Source organism: Oncorhynchus clarkii, chromosome 6 (genome assembly GCF_045791955.1).
Source record: "Oncorhynchus clarkii lewisi isolate Uvic-CL-2024 chromosome 6, UVic_Ocla_1.0, whole genome shotgun sequence".
Lineage (NCBI taxonomy): Eukaryota > Metazoa > Chordata > Actinopteri > Salmoniformes > Salmonidae > Oncorhynchus > Oncorhynchus clarkii.
The window spans coordinates 66,246,160-66,260,371 of record NC_092152.1 but is presented as its reverse complement, the minus strand read 5'-3'; the positions used below and the strand labels follow the sequence as shown (position 1 = coordinate 66,260,371).

General features: G+C 42.2%; 1 protein-coding gene across 3 annotated transcripts in view; it reads left to right on the top strand.

The window, feature by feature from the left end:
• The window catches only part of LOC139411460 (AP-1 complex subunit gamma-1-like), a 29,392-nt gene that overhangs the window by 298 nt on the left and 14,882 nt on the right, over positions 1-14,212 (top strand). For 2 of the 3 annotated variants that reach the window (XM_071157862.1, XM_071157864.1), the window contains exons 2-5: positions 9,409-9,612; positions 10,955-11,079; positions 11,815-11,956; positions 13,907-14,003. In XM_071157862.1, coding sequence (XP_071013963.1) covers positions 9,412-9,612; positions 10,955-11,079; positions 11,815-11,956; positions 13,907-14,003 — 565 coding nt within the window. In that variant the 5' untranslated portion in view covers positions 9,409-9,411. Of the gene's footprint in view, positions 1-75; positions 139-9,408; positions 9,613-10,954; positions 11,080-11,814; positions 11,957-13,906; positions 14,004-14,212 lie in introns of those variants that run through there. The other variant, XM_071157863.1, reaches the window with a different exon arrangement.

The following is a 14,212-nucleotide window of genomic DNA, read 5'->3' as shown; positions in this document are numbered from 1 at the left end:
CACGACTTTGTCTTAAACCGCGGTGACAATAATCCATGTTGGCGCTACATGATCGGAAGTGAGGCTGCGCTAACCAGCCAGTGTACGGGGGGGGGGGGTTGTCTGTCAGAGAAGCGGTAGCCTGGTGTCGGCTAGCTGGTATGCTTACCTGATATGTACTTGTGCGATCTTTAACCTTAGAAATCTGTTTTTATACTTAACTTTTACTTGCTTATACGCCTTCAATTTATGTCAATATTGCATTTGGTTATTTGCTGTGTTACTCAAACGAGATGTACCGGTAGGTATGTAGGAAAGGCAGCTATCTAGTTAACTAATCCTACTAGCTAGCTAACTTGCTAGCTAAATCAGTGCGATGAAGGCCTCTTTGCAATTGCGTAGCTATCTAGCTATGATCTGTATGTTCACTTGCTAAAAGTGTTTACTTATGTCTGAGAAATTAGAAGGCTGTTATTGTGCTATGTTCGCCCTGAAATGGCCTCTGCTCGGGCGTTGGATTGTTAGCTTGTTAGTGCTAATGCTAACTAGTGGTAACGTGACAATGCATAATATATTTGACAGGTGTGGTTAAAGGTTCGTAAAGTATTGCGTTCAAGAGATGATTAGCAATTGAACTATCTTTCTGTGGGCTTGTGATCTACCATAGCAAGCTAACCACCCTACCCAGCTAACGTTACTGGCTAGCCAGCTACTTGGTATGCAGAATGTAGATATGTACGGACGTGGAAGTTACCTAGCTAACTACTGTAGTTTGCCAATAACGTTAGCCAACTACTTGGCTAACATAAACTTAGTTAGCGCAATACATTGATGTGTTCAAGTTTAACTCTAACGTATACCCACGCTTCAAATAAGATGTGTGTTATACCTAGCTTGGGTGTAACTGTTGTAACGTTAGCTTTGGCTGTTTCTACGTGGTTGCAATGAATTTAAAGTGACTAACGTTACTTAAACTAGCTAGCTACTATGGTATTGTTGCTACTTTTTTGTTTATTTGTTTGTTTTTGTTGCTACTTAACGTTAACTAGCTAGCTACAATACTCACATACTGGTTGTGTGGGGAAGTTGAATTAAATGTACTAACGTTATTATGTAAGTTGTTTACACACCTCGACAAGTGTCAATTCTCAAGTGTGTTAGTTAGTTGTAGCAAACCTTTCATTTCTTCAGTTGTGCCATCCCCAGACTTTTTAAAGAAGTGGGTTATTATGCCACCTGCTTCACTTGTGATTATTAGGCTATTTATGTGGTATTACAGCCATTGTTTTTTTTTTTTTTGAGCTGGCTTGCATCTGTGTAGAAAAGTTCTTAAAATATTTAACTCTTTTAAAAAAAATGTTATTTCCTGCTTCCCTTTTGCCACCTCTCCTGTCAGTTGATTCTCCTGAAGTCAACATCAGTGTCATACACTCAGATCGACTTGCTTTTTCATTGCATGTTCTTTGTATTTGCATTAAACCAGCTGACAAGTGCCCATGTTTTATCTGCATTTTCAGCCTATTCAATGAAGGCTTTCTGACAGTACACACTTATATTGGTAGGCCAATACTTGGCTAAACCATGTAGGTCAATGTTTTGTATAAATGTACTGTCATACTACTTGCAGAATTGTTTTTAGGTTGGAATGGAGGTAGCAGCCTGCTGTAACACTACCAATTAAATATCCTGGTGAGAGCTTGGCTGAGCATTGACGGCAAAATGAGTGTCAAAGAGAACAATATGCTGGGATATTGTGTAGAAAGGAGCGCTCCCTCTAGAATGGTGGCTTTGAATTGTTTCTGTAACGTAATGAACTTCATCGGCATAACTTTGTGTAAGGAGGAAGTCAATTGTGGCACATACTCCTATACAGTTGCTGTATTATTGTACAGCGCCGAGGTTCTCAATTGGAAAGAGCTTAATTGATGGTGTGCGTTGTCTCTGGAGTCTGGACAATGGAAATTTAGTAGCCTATGTCCCCAGTGGACTCAACCATGTGTTGAGGTTGTTTTATCTTACCACTGGTTGCTAGGCTCAGCAGGCTTGTATATCTTCTAGAGTCTCAGGAGAGGAATGGGCAATTCCATTCGCTCCGGAAATCTGCCACAGCTGGTGTCAAATATGATCCCTTTTGTGGCTATATGAGGGTGTTGATAACAATCACTGTATCATTATTTCTTTCTTTATGCCCAATTTGTTCCCAAAGCAGTCTTAAATAGCATGATCAAATGCATCAGTATGCATGTGGAGGACAAGGGCCTAATTCAACTGGGACAGGAATAAGTTCAGGGGTGTTTGAGATCCACCCCCTCTAATTGATCAGGATAATGCCTCGCGTCAGTCATTCCATTTGACAGCAATGTTTGCGTCACTTGGCTTGACCAAATGACACAGTGTTGGCTGTCCAAGCTCCTGTGAAATATAGCGGGACTAAAATCTGTAGCGTAGCCATACAGCTGAACAGTACTGTTTTTGTCCTGGGAGAGTAAGGTTGAGCAAAGCGAATGTTGTTGAGTGCTTCTTTGGTGGTAGCTGCCCAACAGTTCAGCAAGTGCAAACCTTCTCCACATATGGCCTTCCTAATCCATCTATTGTGCTCAACCCGTCCTCTCTGTCGAGACCAAACGCATCTTTTGTGCCAGCTTTTGTGGACATAATAAAGAAAAAGTAATGTCTTTCATGTTGTAATTAATAAAATAATGTGTGCCTATAAAAGCTATTGCAACGTTGTAGTAGAACCAACATTTCCTCAGTCTTTGTTAGTCTAGCAGACTGGATTTTCCATATATGTTGTGTGCACACACTTATGAGCACAGAGGCTGATTGGGGCTTTGGTTACTTGTCAGATGTCAGTCACAGGAAATGTAAGCATTTGTTTTGCTCGAGTCATTAAGCCTAGGTGCTGAATGTGTGTTGTCATGATTCATGCATTTAAACAGATTGCTGGACTATAGGGTGTGAATTACTTGTAATTGTATCTATATATATATATATATTTGTAATAATGACAATTCCAACAATACTGAATGAACAATGAACACTTATTTGAACTTAATACATAAAATCTACTTAGTCTCAAATAAGTAATTTGGTGTAAATAATGCAAAAACAGTGTTGGAGAAGAAAGTAAAAGTGCAATATGTGCCATGTAAGAAAGCTAACGTTTAAGTTCCTTGCTCAGAACATGAGAACATATGAAAGCTGGTGGTTCCAGTTAAGAAGTTTCAGGTTGTAGTTATTATAGGACTATTTCTCTCTATACCATTTGTATTTCATAGACCTTTGACTATTGGATGTTCTTATAGGCACTTTAGTATTACCAGCCTAATCTCGGGTGTTCATAGGCTTGAAGTCATAAACAGCGCTGTGCTTCATGTATTGTGAAGAGCTGCTGGCAAACGCAGGAATGTGCTGTTTGAATTCATGTTTACAAGCCTGCTGCTGCCACCGCTCAGTCAGACTGCTACATCAAATCAGAGACTTAATTATAATAAACACAGAAATACAAGCCTTTGGTCATTAATATGGTCAAATCTGGAAATTATCATTTTGAAAACAAAATGTTTATTCATTCAGTGATATACGGAACTGTTCCATAATTTATCGAACAGGTGGCAACCCTAAGTCTAAATATTGCTGTTACATTGCACAACCGTCAATGTTATGTCATAATTATGTAAAATTCTGGCAAATTTAATTATGGTCTTTGTTCGGAAGAAATAGTCTTCACACAGTTTGCAACGAGCCAGGCGACCCCAAACTGCTGCATATACCCTGACTCTGCTTACACTGAACGCAAGAGAAGTGACACAATTTCAGGCACTGCATTGATTATATGCAACGCAGGACAAGCTAGTTAACTACACTTGGTTGATAATATTAATAGGTTAACTAGTGAATATGTTAATATATATATTTTTTAAATATATATATATATTTTTTAAATCTCTCTCATATATATATATATATATATATATATATATATATATATATATATATATATATAAAAAAAAAAATGTGGTCAGCCTGCCACGCAGTCTTCTCGTGGATTGCAATGTAATCGGCGTCCAAAAATGCCGATTACCAATTATGAAACCATTGCGCATGGTGATCTTAGCCTTGTGTGCGGCTGCTCGGCCATGGAAACCCACTTTATGAAGCTCCCGATGAACAGTTATTGTGCTGATGTTGCTGCCAGTGGCAATTTGGAACTCGATAGTGAGTGTTGCAACTGAGGACAGATGAGTTTTATGTGATACGTGTGGTCTCGTTCTGTGAGCTTGTGTGGCCTACCACTTTGCGGCTGAGCCGTTGATGCTCCTAGACATTTCCACTTCGCAATAACAGCACTTACAGTTGACCGGAGCAGTCTAGCAGGGCAGAACATTTTACAAACTGACTTGTTGGAAAGGTGGCAGCTTATGATGTTGCCATGTTGAAAGTCACTGAGCTTTCAGTACAGGCCATTCTACTGGCAATGTTTGTCTAGGAGATTGCAGGCTGCGTGCTTGATTTTATACACGTCAGCAACATATGCTTAAAATAGCCGAATCCTCTAATTTGAAGGGGTGTCCACATGCTTTTGTGTGTGTGTGTATATCTAGTATATATAGTGTATATCTCCATTAAAAAAAAAAATCTAAATAAGCTTTGCTATACAATTTAAGGTCAAACAGTCAGCAATAATCTAATGAATGGAGGGCTTGTGAAGTTACCTAGGCTAAATTTAAGCCTTCCACAACCACAAGACCCACTAATTATTTTGTAACTGTAGTTTAACCTTCTTTTTTGCAATAATCACTAAACTGGCTTTCAAGTCTATGAAAATGCCCTTTTTTATTATTCTTTTACAAATTGAACTTGAAACAATTATAATGCACAAATCACTAATAATGACACTTCTTGTAGCAAGCATTATAGAAAATTAACAATCTCTCAAGCGCAAGCTCATGTGCCAGCTAATTTCTATTTGAAGTTTAGCCAGATTGGATCTATTTGCTAGTTAACAAGGTAGGACAGTTGAATTGTTATGAACACACCCGTCTGTCCATCTCTAGCTGTTTGGACAGTTTGCTAGCCTGTCCACTTTGTTCAGATGTGTTAATCAACTGTTGTTTTTTCGCAATGAGAATGAGTTTGCCAATTCTTTATATAATTGTGTTTATTGCACATTTATAAAACGCATACTAGACTGCTATTGTGACGTTCTGCAAAATTGCTGCTAGCGGTACAGCCATGCTGTGCGTGACAAATTGAGCGTTAATTTTCCAGAATCAATGATAATGGCTACTCCCATTTTAGTGTCTGCTCTGCGCGCAATTAGAAAGTGTATCGTTAAAGGGAAATTGAACAATTCTGTTGGACCAAACCTCGAATTGAAACCGCTTATCAGAGGAAGAAGTGATCTCTAATATTTGTTGTTGTGTATTTGTTGTTGTGTGTGTGTGTGTGTGTGTGTGTGAGAGCGAGTGAATGGGAAGGTGCACACAGTCTAAAGTCATTGCACACAGCAGAGAAGGATGGAAACAGCCGAGACCAAAAAGACATGAGAACAAGCGGACAAACGCTCATAAAAATTAATAATATATAAGAACTTGATTCTTGTGATAAAGGCATTTGGAATATCGCACAAAAACATGCATGCAAATGAATTTTGTCGCCCAGCCTTACTCCATGGTGCTGCTAACTCGACCTTACATTTTTCTCAGGGGCTGCATGGATGCATGCTTCAATACATGGAAAACAATACGCTCACCTGCCAGTTTATTAGGTACACCACCCTGTTCCCGGAAATGGATCGATCCTACAGACAGTGAGTCACGTGGCTTCCTATATAAAGCAGGCATCGAGGCATTCAGTTACTGTTCGATAAAACGTTAGAATGGGCAAAACGAGTGACTTGAGTGACTTGAGCGTTGTGTGATCGTCGGTGCCAGGCGCGCCCGATCCAGTATCTCAGAAACAGCTGCCCTCCTGGGCTTTTCACGCAAGGCAGTGTCAAGGGTTTTCCGAGAATGGTGTGACAAACAAAAAACCATCCAGTCAGCGGCAGTCTTGTGGGGTAAAACCTCTTGTTGATGAGAGAGGTCAAAGGAGAATGGCAAGAATCATGCAGGCTCGGGCAGGCCACAAACAGACAAATAGCAGCGCAGTACAATCGTGGTGTTCAGAACGGCATCTCGGAAAGCACAACTGGTTGATCCTCGTCACGGATGGGCAATTTCAGCAGACGACTACAGCGTGTTCCACTCCTATACGCTAAAAACAAGAAGTGGGTCCAGTGAGCAAACTATCACCAACACTGGACAATTGATGACTGGAAAAACATTGCCTGGAACATAACTGCAAGTTTAGTTTACTTGAGTGGCCTGCACAGTCCCCAGACCTCAACCCAATAGAGCATGTTTGGGATGAGATGTAACGGGCTGTACGCTGCATGACTGGACCGTCGTCCATCTGCATCATCTGCGTGATGCCATCGCTTTCGCCTGTCACTCTGCTGTGTCTAGCACCATCGCATTAGTATCCACATCCCTGACACCTTGTAGAATACACCAAAGAATTCAGGCTTTTCTGGATTGGTGTACCTAATAAACCTGCCGGTGAGTGTAAGTTAATTATCTAAGATGTGCCAAATTTAAGTTATATCCAGCCCAGGGTGGATATATGATGTCAAGATAATGCTTGTTGGTTACAGCAGAGACAATCAATTCCCTCCTTGGATTAAGATCCATGTTGCCTAAAAAAAATATAGCACCATTTGTGTGCACTTCCGGTAATACCGTATACCCTGGTATTGGAAAGTCTTTGATGTGATAACATAACTGGTGTTATTATTGGATTGTCTGTAATCTGTTGGACCTTTTTGTGTGTACAGCCTTTATATTTTCCCTAGTTTTAAGGTGTCTGCTCTGTGCATTCTTTTTTCACTAACATTGTCAGCTCTGAGGCGGCTAGATGCAGAAAATGGCTTTGTTCAGCAACTAATTACTGTCATCCCTCTTGCTGTAACTGCTTCATTACATTATCCATGCTAACAGATAAGAGCCATGCTTCTTTTGAGATGGGAAGCCATAAAACACCTCTTCTCTGCATGCAGGAGCCAGCAGTAATAACTTTCCCTGTTTGTTCCTGGCATAGTGCGCGTGATGGATCCCCTGTTGTGGCGGTGGTGCATTAACACACACCCCTCTCACCAGGCCCTTCACTGCAATAAACAAGGCCTCCTCCAGACCCACTGCTGGTGCCAGGCCCTTGACCTTGTTCTGCCCACTCCAGCCTGCCCAGGGTTTCTCTTACATCCTCTGTCACTCTGCTGTGTCTGGCTGTAGTACTGGAAGTGTACACTTTCTGAATGTACTACACTAGAGGGTAGGCCGCAGTGTTAATTGCTTTAACTCAGGTGTTGAAAGTCAAACGTGTCATTGCTATAGGGGTTTCTGAAAGCAGGAAGTAGAGTTTGTTTAGCACACCCAATGACGACGTGCCTTTGGAATGCCAAGATCTGTTGGCCTTTTGTCGTACGAGTCACTTCATATGACTTGGCATCTGTATTTCATGTGTAGTTATTACACATTTGTAGTTTCCCCTCTCAAGGGAGACCGCATATCCATGGCTCTCATTGTGCCAGTTTGTTACTTCTTTCTCTACTGAATCTTTAAAGCTTAAAGCCTATTGAGCAATTTTGTCACACTATCTCTTAACTGCCAAGAGAGCAATCCTTCCTCTGTGTTTCCGGATTGCTCTCACACCACCGCTGGGCTCATCCTCAAGAGCAGACGGTTCATGAAGGATTGTGATGCAGCTCAGTGTTCATGCACCATTTACCCAATGAATTCCTGCAGGGTTTTAACGCAGAGTTTCCAAACTCAGAGGCGCAACATCGGGAGACTTCGGGAAAGCTTGCAAAACGGAACAAACAGACCAGTCCGTGGTTTGAGAATTCAATGAGGGAAGTGAAATTCTTCCTTGGTTGTTAATTTTCTTGAAGTCGAAAGGCATCCTATGTTATAGAAAATGTCCTAATTAGTTGGACATGTTATTACTTCAACCTCGTGAAAGTGACAAACTGACACGTTTTAATTTTCGTCAAAAACTACTGTATATCGAAGGGGTGCCTTCGATTTGATGCCCTGCACATGCAGTTCGGTACGAGATGACCGTTAGACCCAATGACTTGTTTCTGCGCATGAGTTTAGCTAGCCAAATTTTCCATGACATCGCCTACAAATGTGATCGAGGAGAAGCAGTTTTAACCTGTCTTCATACAGTCAAGGTCTCATTTACCTGTTTGTATATTTGATCCTCTGAAATGGGCATGAGACCGATTTAGTCAGCTAGTGTATAGATCCAACATGCAGGCTTCCTCTTCTTGACCAGAGGCCATTGGATTGTGGTAGTTGTGTGCACATACAGACTAGGTGGTCAACCTGCTGTACCTTGCTGGCCTCTGAGACCACAGGCTGTGGTGAATGTTATACCACACAGGAAGTCTACTTATCAAATAGGAAGTAGTACAGTGTATTTGTCATTATCATCTTGCTGCCTACCTATAAAAACAACAAATCAAATCCCTCTATCTCTGAGTCAGACACATATCATTCATGGGGTGAGAGATTATATGCTTGTGTCTAATCATTTAATTCTGAATGCATCCTCTCATGGAGCAGCGTTCTTGTTAGAATGGGAGTACATTAGTAACATCGTAGAGGCACGGTACTGTGAGTTCTCTTGTGTTTGCCAGGTCTGTACCTGGCTGATGTTTTAGAACTGGGACACTGTGCTCCTGTTATTATTCCTCTGTGTGGCTGCATGTTAATACTGGAGAATGTAATCTCGCCTCCAAGCATGTGCCCCTTCAATATTTAATCACCCTCCACTGGTTTGAAACCTTAGTGCTCTCTTCACAAGCTTCTGAGCAAGGCATTCTCCATTTACTTGTCACATTTGAGGCTGTACTCACAGAACAATGCTAATTTGCTATTCAAATATTTTTCATCACATAGGCTACCAAAAAATACCATTACAGGAGTATGCATTTATCTTATAGAATGAATGAGTACCCATGGCTTCCTAATGATAACCATAATGAGCTAGACAGAAGTGGTGGTCAGGTGAGTTTACTAGCCCCCCAGCTACATGCACTTTAACTCAGAAATGCATACAGACAGACACTCTGTGGACCCACCATCACCCCAGGCATTTTTCTTTCATTCGTCTTAATGGATTTGTCCTCTTTATTTATGTCTGTATTAACGCCTTAAGCAATACAAATGTTGGAGAAACAAATAAGTTACTCATATCATTGTCATTCCCCACCATACTTTCATAATGACGTAGGCCTATTTTCACCTACCGGCTGTCAGATTAGAATATGACTTTGCAGTAAGGCCACCTGTGCCAAATGTTTAGTTTCTCCGTGTTTTCCAGAGGATGCCAGCGCCGATCAGACTGCGGGAGCTGATCCGGACCATCCGGACAGCTCGGACCCAGGCAGAGGAGCGTGAGATGATCCAGAAAGAGTGTGCTGCTATACGCTCGTCCTTCAGAGAGGAAGACAACACTTACCGCTGTAGAAATGTGGCTAAGCTACTCTACATGCACATGCTGGGCTACCCAGCGCACTTTGGGCAGGTATGTTTAAAAATAACACCGTTCTTAATTTATTAACCTACATCTGTGAATGTCTTGTTGTTTCTGGCAGTGAATGTGTCTCGCCGAAGAGCGCAGTTTTGTGAACGGATGACTACAGTTCAGCGTTCAACACCATAGTGCCCTCAAAGCTCATCACTAAGCTAAGAACTCTGGGACTAAACGTCTCCCTCTGCAACTGGATCCTGGACTTCCTGACGGGCTGCCCCAGGTGGTAAGGGTAGGGAACAACACATCCGCCACGCTGATCCTCAACACGGGGACCCTTCAGGGGTGCATGCTCAATCCCTTCCTGTGCTCCCTGTTCACTCATGACTGCATGGCCAGGCATGACTCCAACACCATCATCAAGTTTGCCGATGACACAACAGTGGTAGGCCTGATCACCGACAACGATGAGACAGCCTATAGGGAGGAGGTCCGAGACCTGGTCGTGTGGTGCCAGGACAACAACCTCTCCCTTAACATGATCAAGACAAATTGTGAACTACAGGAAAAGGAGGAACAAGCACGGCCCCTTTCTCATCGACGGTGCTGTAGTGGAGCAGGTTGAGAGTTTCAAGTTCCTTGGTTTCCACATCAACAACAAACTATCATGGTCCAAACACACTAAGACAGCCGTGAAGAGGGCACAGCAAAGCCTATTCCCCCTCAGGAGACTGAAACGATTTGGCATGGATCCTGAGATCCTCAAAAGGTTCTACAGCTGCACCATCGAGAGCATCACTGCCTGGTATGGCAACTGCTCGGCCTCCGACCGCAAGGCACTACAGAGGGTAGTACATATGGCCCAGTACATCACTGGGGCCAAGCTTCCTGCCATCCAGGACCCCTATATCAGGCGGTGTCAGAGGAAGGCCCTAAAAATTGTCAAGGACTCCAGCTACCCCAGTTATAGACTGTTCTTTCTGCTACCTCACGGCAAGCGGTACCGGAGCACCCAGTCGAGGTCCAAAAGGCTTCTTAACAGCTTCTTCTTCCAAGCCATAAGACTCCTGAACAGCTAATCAAAGGGCTACCCAGACCCCTCTTTTACGCTGCTGCTACTCTGTTTATTATCTATGCAGAGTCACTTTAACTCTACCTACATGTACATATTACCTTGACTAACCGGTGCCCCCTGTATATAGCCTTGCTTGTTATTTTACTGCTGCTATTTTAATTATTTGTTACTTTTATTTAATTTTTTTTACTTAACACTTTGTATATTTTTTAAAGCATTATTGGTTAAGGGCTTGTAAGTAAGCATTTCACTGTAAGGTCTACCTGTTCTATTCGGCACATGTGACAAATAGAATTTGATTTGATGAGTTTTGTTTTCCAGCTGGAGTGCCTGAAGTTGATTGCATCCCAGAAGTTCACTGACAAACGGATAGGGTACTTGGGAGCCATGCTACTGTTGGACGAGAGGCAGGACGTCCATCTACTAATGACAAACTGCATCAAGAAGTAAGGCAGGCCAGAACCGCATTGGCTCAAACACACTATCCTGACAGGAACAGCTGCTTATTTGTAGTGTGGGAGTAGAGATAAGAGCTGTGCTGCAGGAGGTGGTGATGTGCACCAACACCAGTGTTCTGTTACTGCCAGAAATGTTACTCATGAGTGGTGCCTTTGCCAGCAGCGTGTGCTTCTGATGTTGGATACGGAAACAGCCCCATAACCTGCCGGACCAGCTGTTGCACCCTTTTTCTCAATCTCTTGCTCTCGTGCACATTTTTCTTCTTTCCTGTAAACCCTGCTCTATCCTTCGTCTTCCCTTTTACCCACCTCTTCCTTATATTGTTTTCTCTACGTCTTTCCTCTTTCTCTTCTACATACCAGTGCCATCCTATATTTCTGATCTATTATCTCCCTATGAACGGGGATACAGACACATTCCAAAGTCTAGGTTGAAAACAAAAGGCATTTGCCATTAAGACCCTTAGACTTTGGAATTGACTGTCAGAGATCAGGCTTGAAGATTCAGTGCCTGTTTTTAAATCCCTTTTTAAAGACACATTAAAAGCATCTTTATAAAAGTGCATGATTTTAATTGGTTATCTTTTTTCATTCTCCTTCCTCCTGTCTTTATTTATTTGCTAGTACTTTTATTTTATGATGTGAAGCACTTACTTTATACGCTATATAAATAAAGTTATTATTATCTGCTGTCCACTCATTCTTCCCCCTGTCCTTCCTCAGTGATCTGAATCACAGCACACAGTATGTCCAGGGCCTGGCCTTGTGTACCCTGGGCTGCATGGGCTCCTCGGAGATGTGTCGAGACCTGGCTGGAGAGGTGGAGAAGCTGCTCAAAACCTCCAACTCCTACCTGAGGAAAAAGGTACCTCATTCTCACCTAGCCCACATCCACTCTTTACAAAGAAGTGTTAGTCAGGTGATCAGTTTAAAGTTTGTGAGCAGACCTGCCAACCTGCACTCGTTTTACATAACATGCACACAATTTGAGGTAAAAGTATGCTGGTACGAAAAAGTACCCCAAAATAAGCTTCTATTGGTACAACCGTCTGAAGTTGGAGCTGAGCCAATCAGGACTTGGGCGAGGAGAAAAAATCTCAAGCTTTCCACTCTGGCCCACTCCCCATAGTCGTAGTGAATGGCAGCTCTCCACTTTGTCCGTTGATACCGCTGATGTGTGACGACAAAGGGTAGGGAAAATGGAGAACCAACTATTCAACGAACAACTTTGGAAAGTGTATATGTGTTAGTCAAGCACACAACCACTATTTCGTAGTTAGCTCCTTCTACATCAAGACAAATGTAGTTAGCTACAGTGTTTAGTCAACAGACATGGCAGAGAGCTGTTCTGCTAATACCGTCCTTCACAGAAAGTTATATTAGACTGTGTTAAGATTTAGTAGGCCTATGTTGATTTAATCAGTTGTTTATCTGGCCTCTTGATCCAGCTGTATGTCAACAGTAGATAATGTTGTGATAGTGATCAGTTAACCAATGACAAGGCATGTTGATTGATGGTAGCCTAGTAGTCAGACCTTGATGGATGAGGTCAAGGATGGAGATCTGAAACAAACTGATATAGACCTTGTTCAGTTGTTTAATATTGCAAATAGCCTACAGTAAGCTAGACTACATTACATCCAGTAATTTAATTATTCTCTTATTCTAAATGTTCTCCCCAAACAAAATTTAAGGAGCCAGTTTACATTTTTACTAGACTATCCACATAAAGACACTTATTAATTAGAATAATCAAAAAAGCCTGTAACCTAGAAAAATGTGAGTGTCATTGAGACCACCGCAATTTGATTTCGGAGACTTCTGTGTAATCTATGGATTTCACATGGCTGGGCAGGGGCACAGCCATGAGAGGGCATAGGCCCACCCACTTGAGAGCTAGGCCCACCCACTAGGGAGCTAGGCCCAGCCAATTAGAATATGTTTTTCCCCACAAAAGAGCTTTATCACAGACAGAAATACTCCTCAGTTTCATCAGCTGTCCGGGTGACTGGTTTCAGACGATCCCGCAGGTGAAGAAGCCGGATGTGGAGGCGTTATGGTTACACTTGGTCTGTGGTTGTGAGGCTGGTTGGATATACTGCCAAATTCTCTAAAACGACGGAGGTGGCTTATGGTAGAGAAATGAACATAAAATTCTCTGGCAAAAGCTCTGGTAGACATTCCTGCAATCAGCATGCATATTGCATGCGCCTTCAACTTGACATCTGTGGCATTGTGTTGTGACATAACTGCACATTTTAGTAGCCTTTCATTGTACCCAGCACAAGGTGCACCTGTGTAATCATCGTGCTGTTTAATCTGCCTCTTGATATGCTTCACCTGTCAGGTGGATGGATTACATTGACAAAGGAGAAATGCTCACTAACAGGGATGTAAACAAATTTGAGAGAAAAAGCTTTTTGTGGTATGGAACATTTTTTTAATTTCAGATCATGGGACCAGCACTTTATATGTTGCATTTTATATTTTTGTTCAGGAAATGTCAGTTAAATGTTTTTCAAAAATGCAAAATGCTCCAACTTCCTGATCTCCCCTATACTCCCCCCTAGAAATGTAAACACATTTCTGGTTAGATACTGAAGAGCAGCCAAGTACCCATAAGTCTATAGCCTAACATTCCTACTGAGACTGTCTTCTGCCAAAATCGTTGTTAGGCACAACAACAACAAAAAGTGCATTTTCTTATGATTTGAGCAGTGTGGGTGTTGCCTCATAAAAATAATTTAAGGTTGGCAGGTCTGTGTTAGCATGTCATAGTTGAGCATTTTGGAAAACATTAGAGTTTTCTCCCCAGGCGGCGTTGTGTGCAGTCCACGTCATCAGGAAGGTCCCAGAGTTGATGGAGATGTTCCTCCCAGCCACAAAAAACCTGCTGAGCGAGAAGAACCACGGTGAGACAACAGGGGGCTGTGGGCAACTATGTCCTGCACAGAGAGCATTGGGTTTGGTCACTCAGATAAAATGGAGATGCTGTGTCCTTCAAAGGGAAAATTGGACTGGTGCCCTCTATACAGTTGAAATGTCCTTCAGTGAACAGAGCTGGATTATTGACTGTTTCCTGATGAGCTGTGGAGCTGCTGCGTCCTTCACAGTTTTCAAT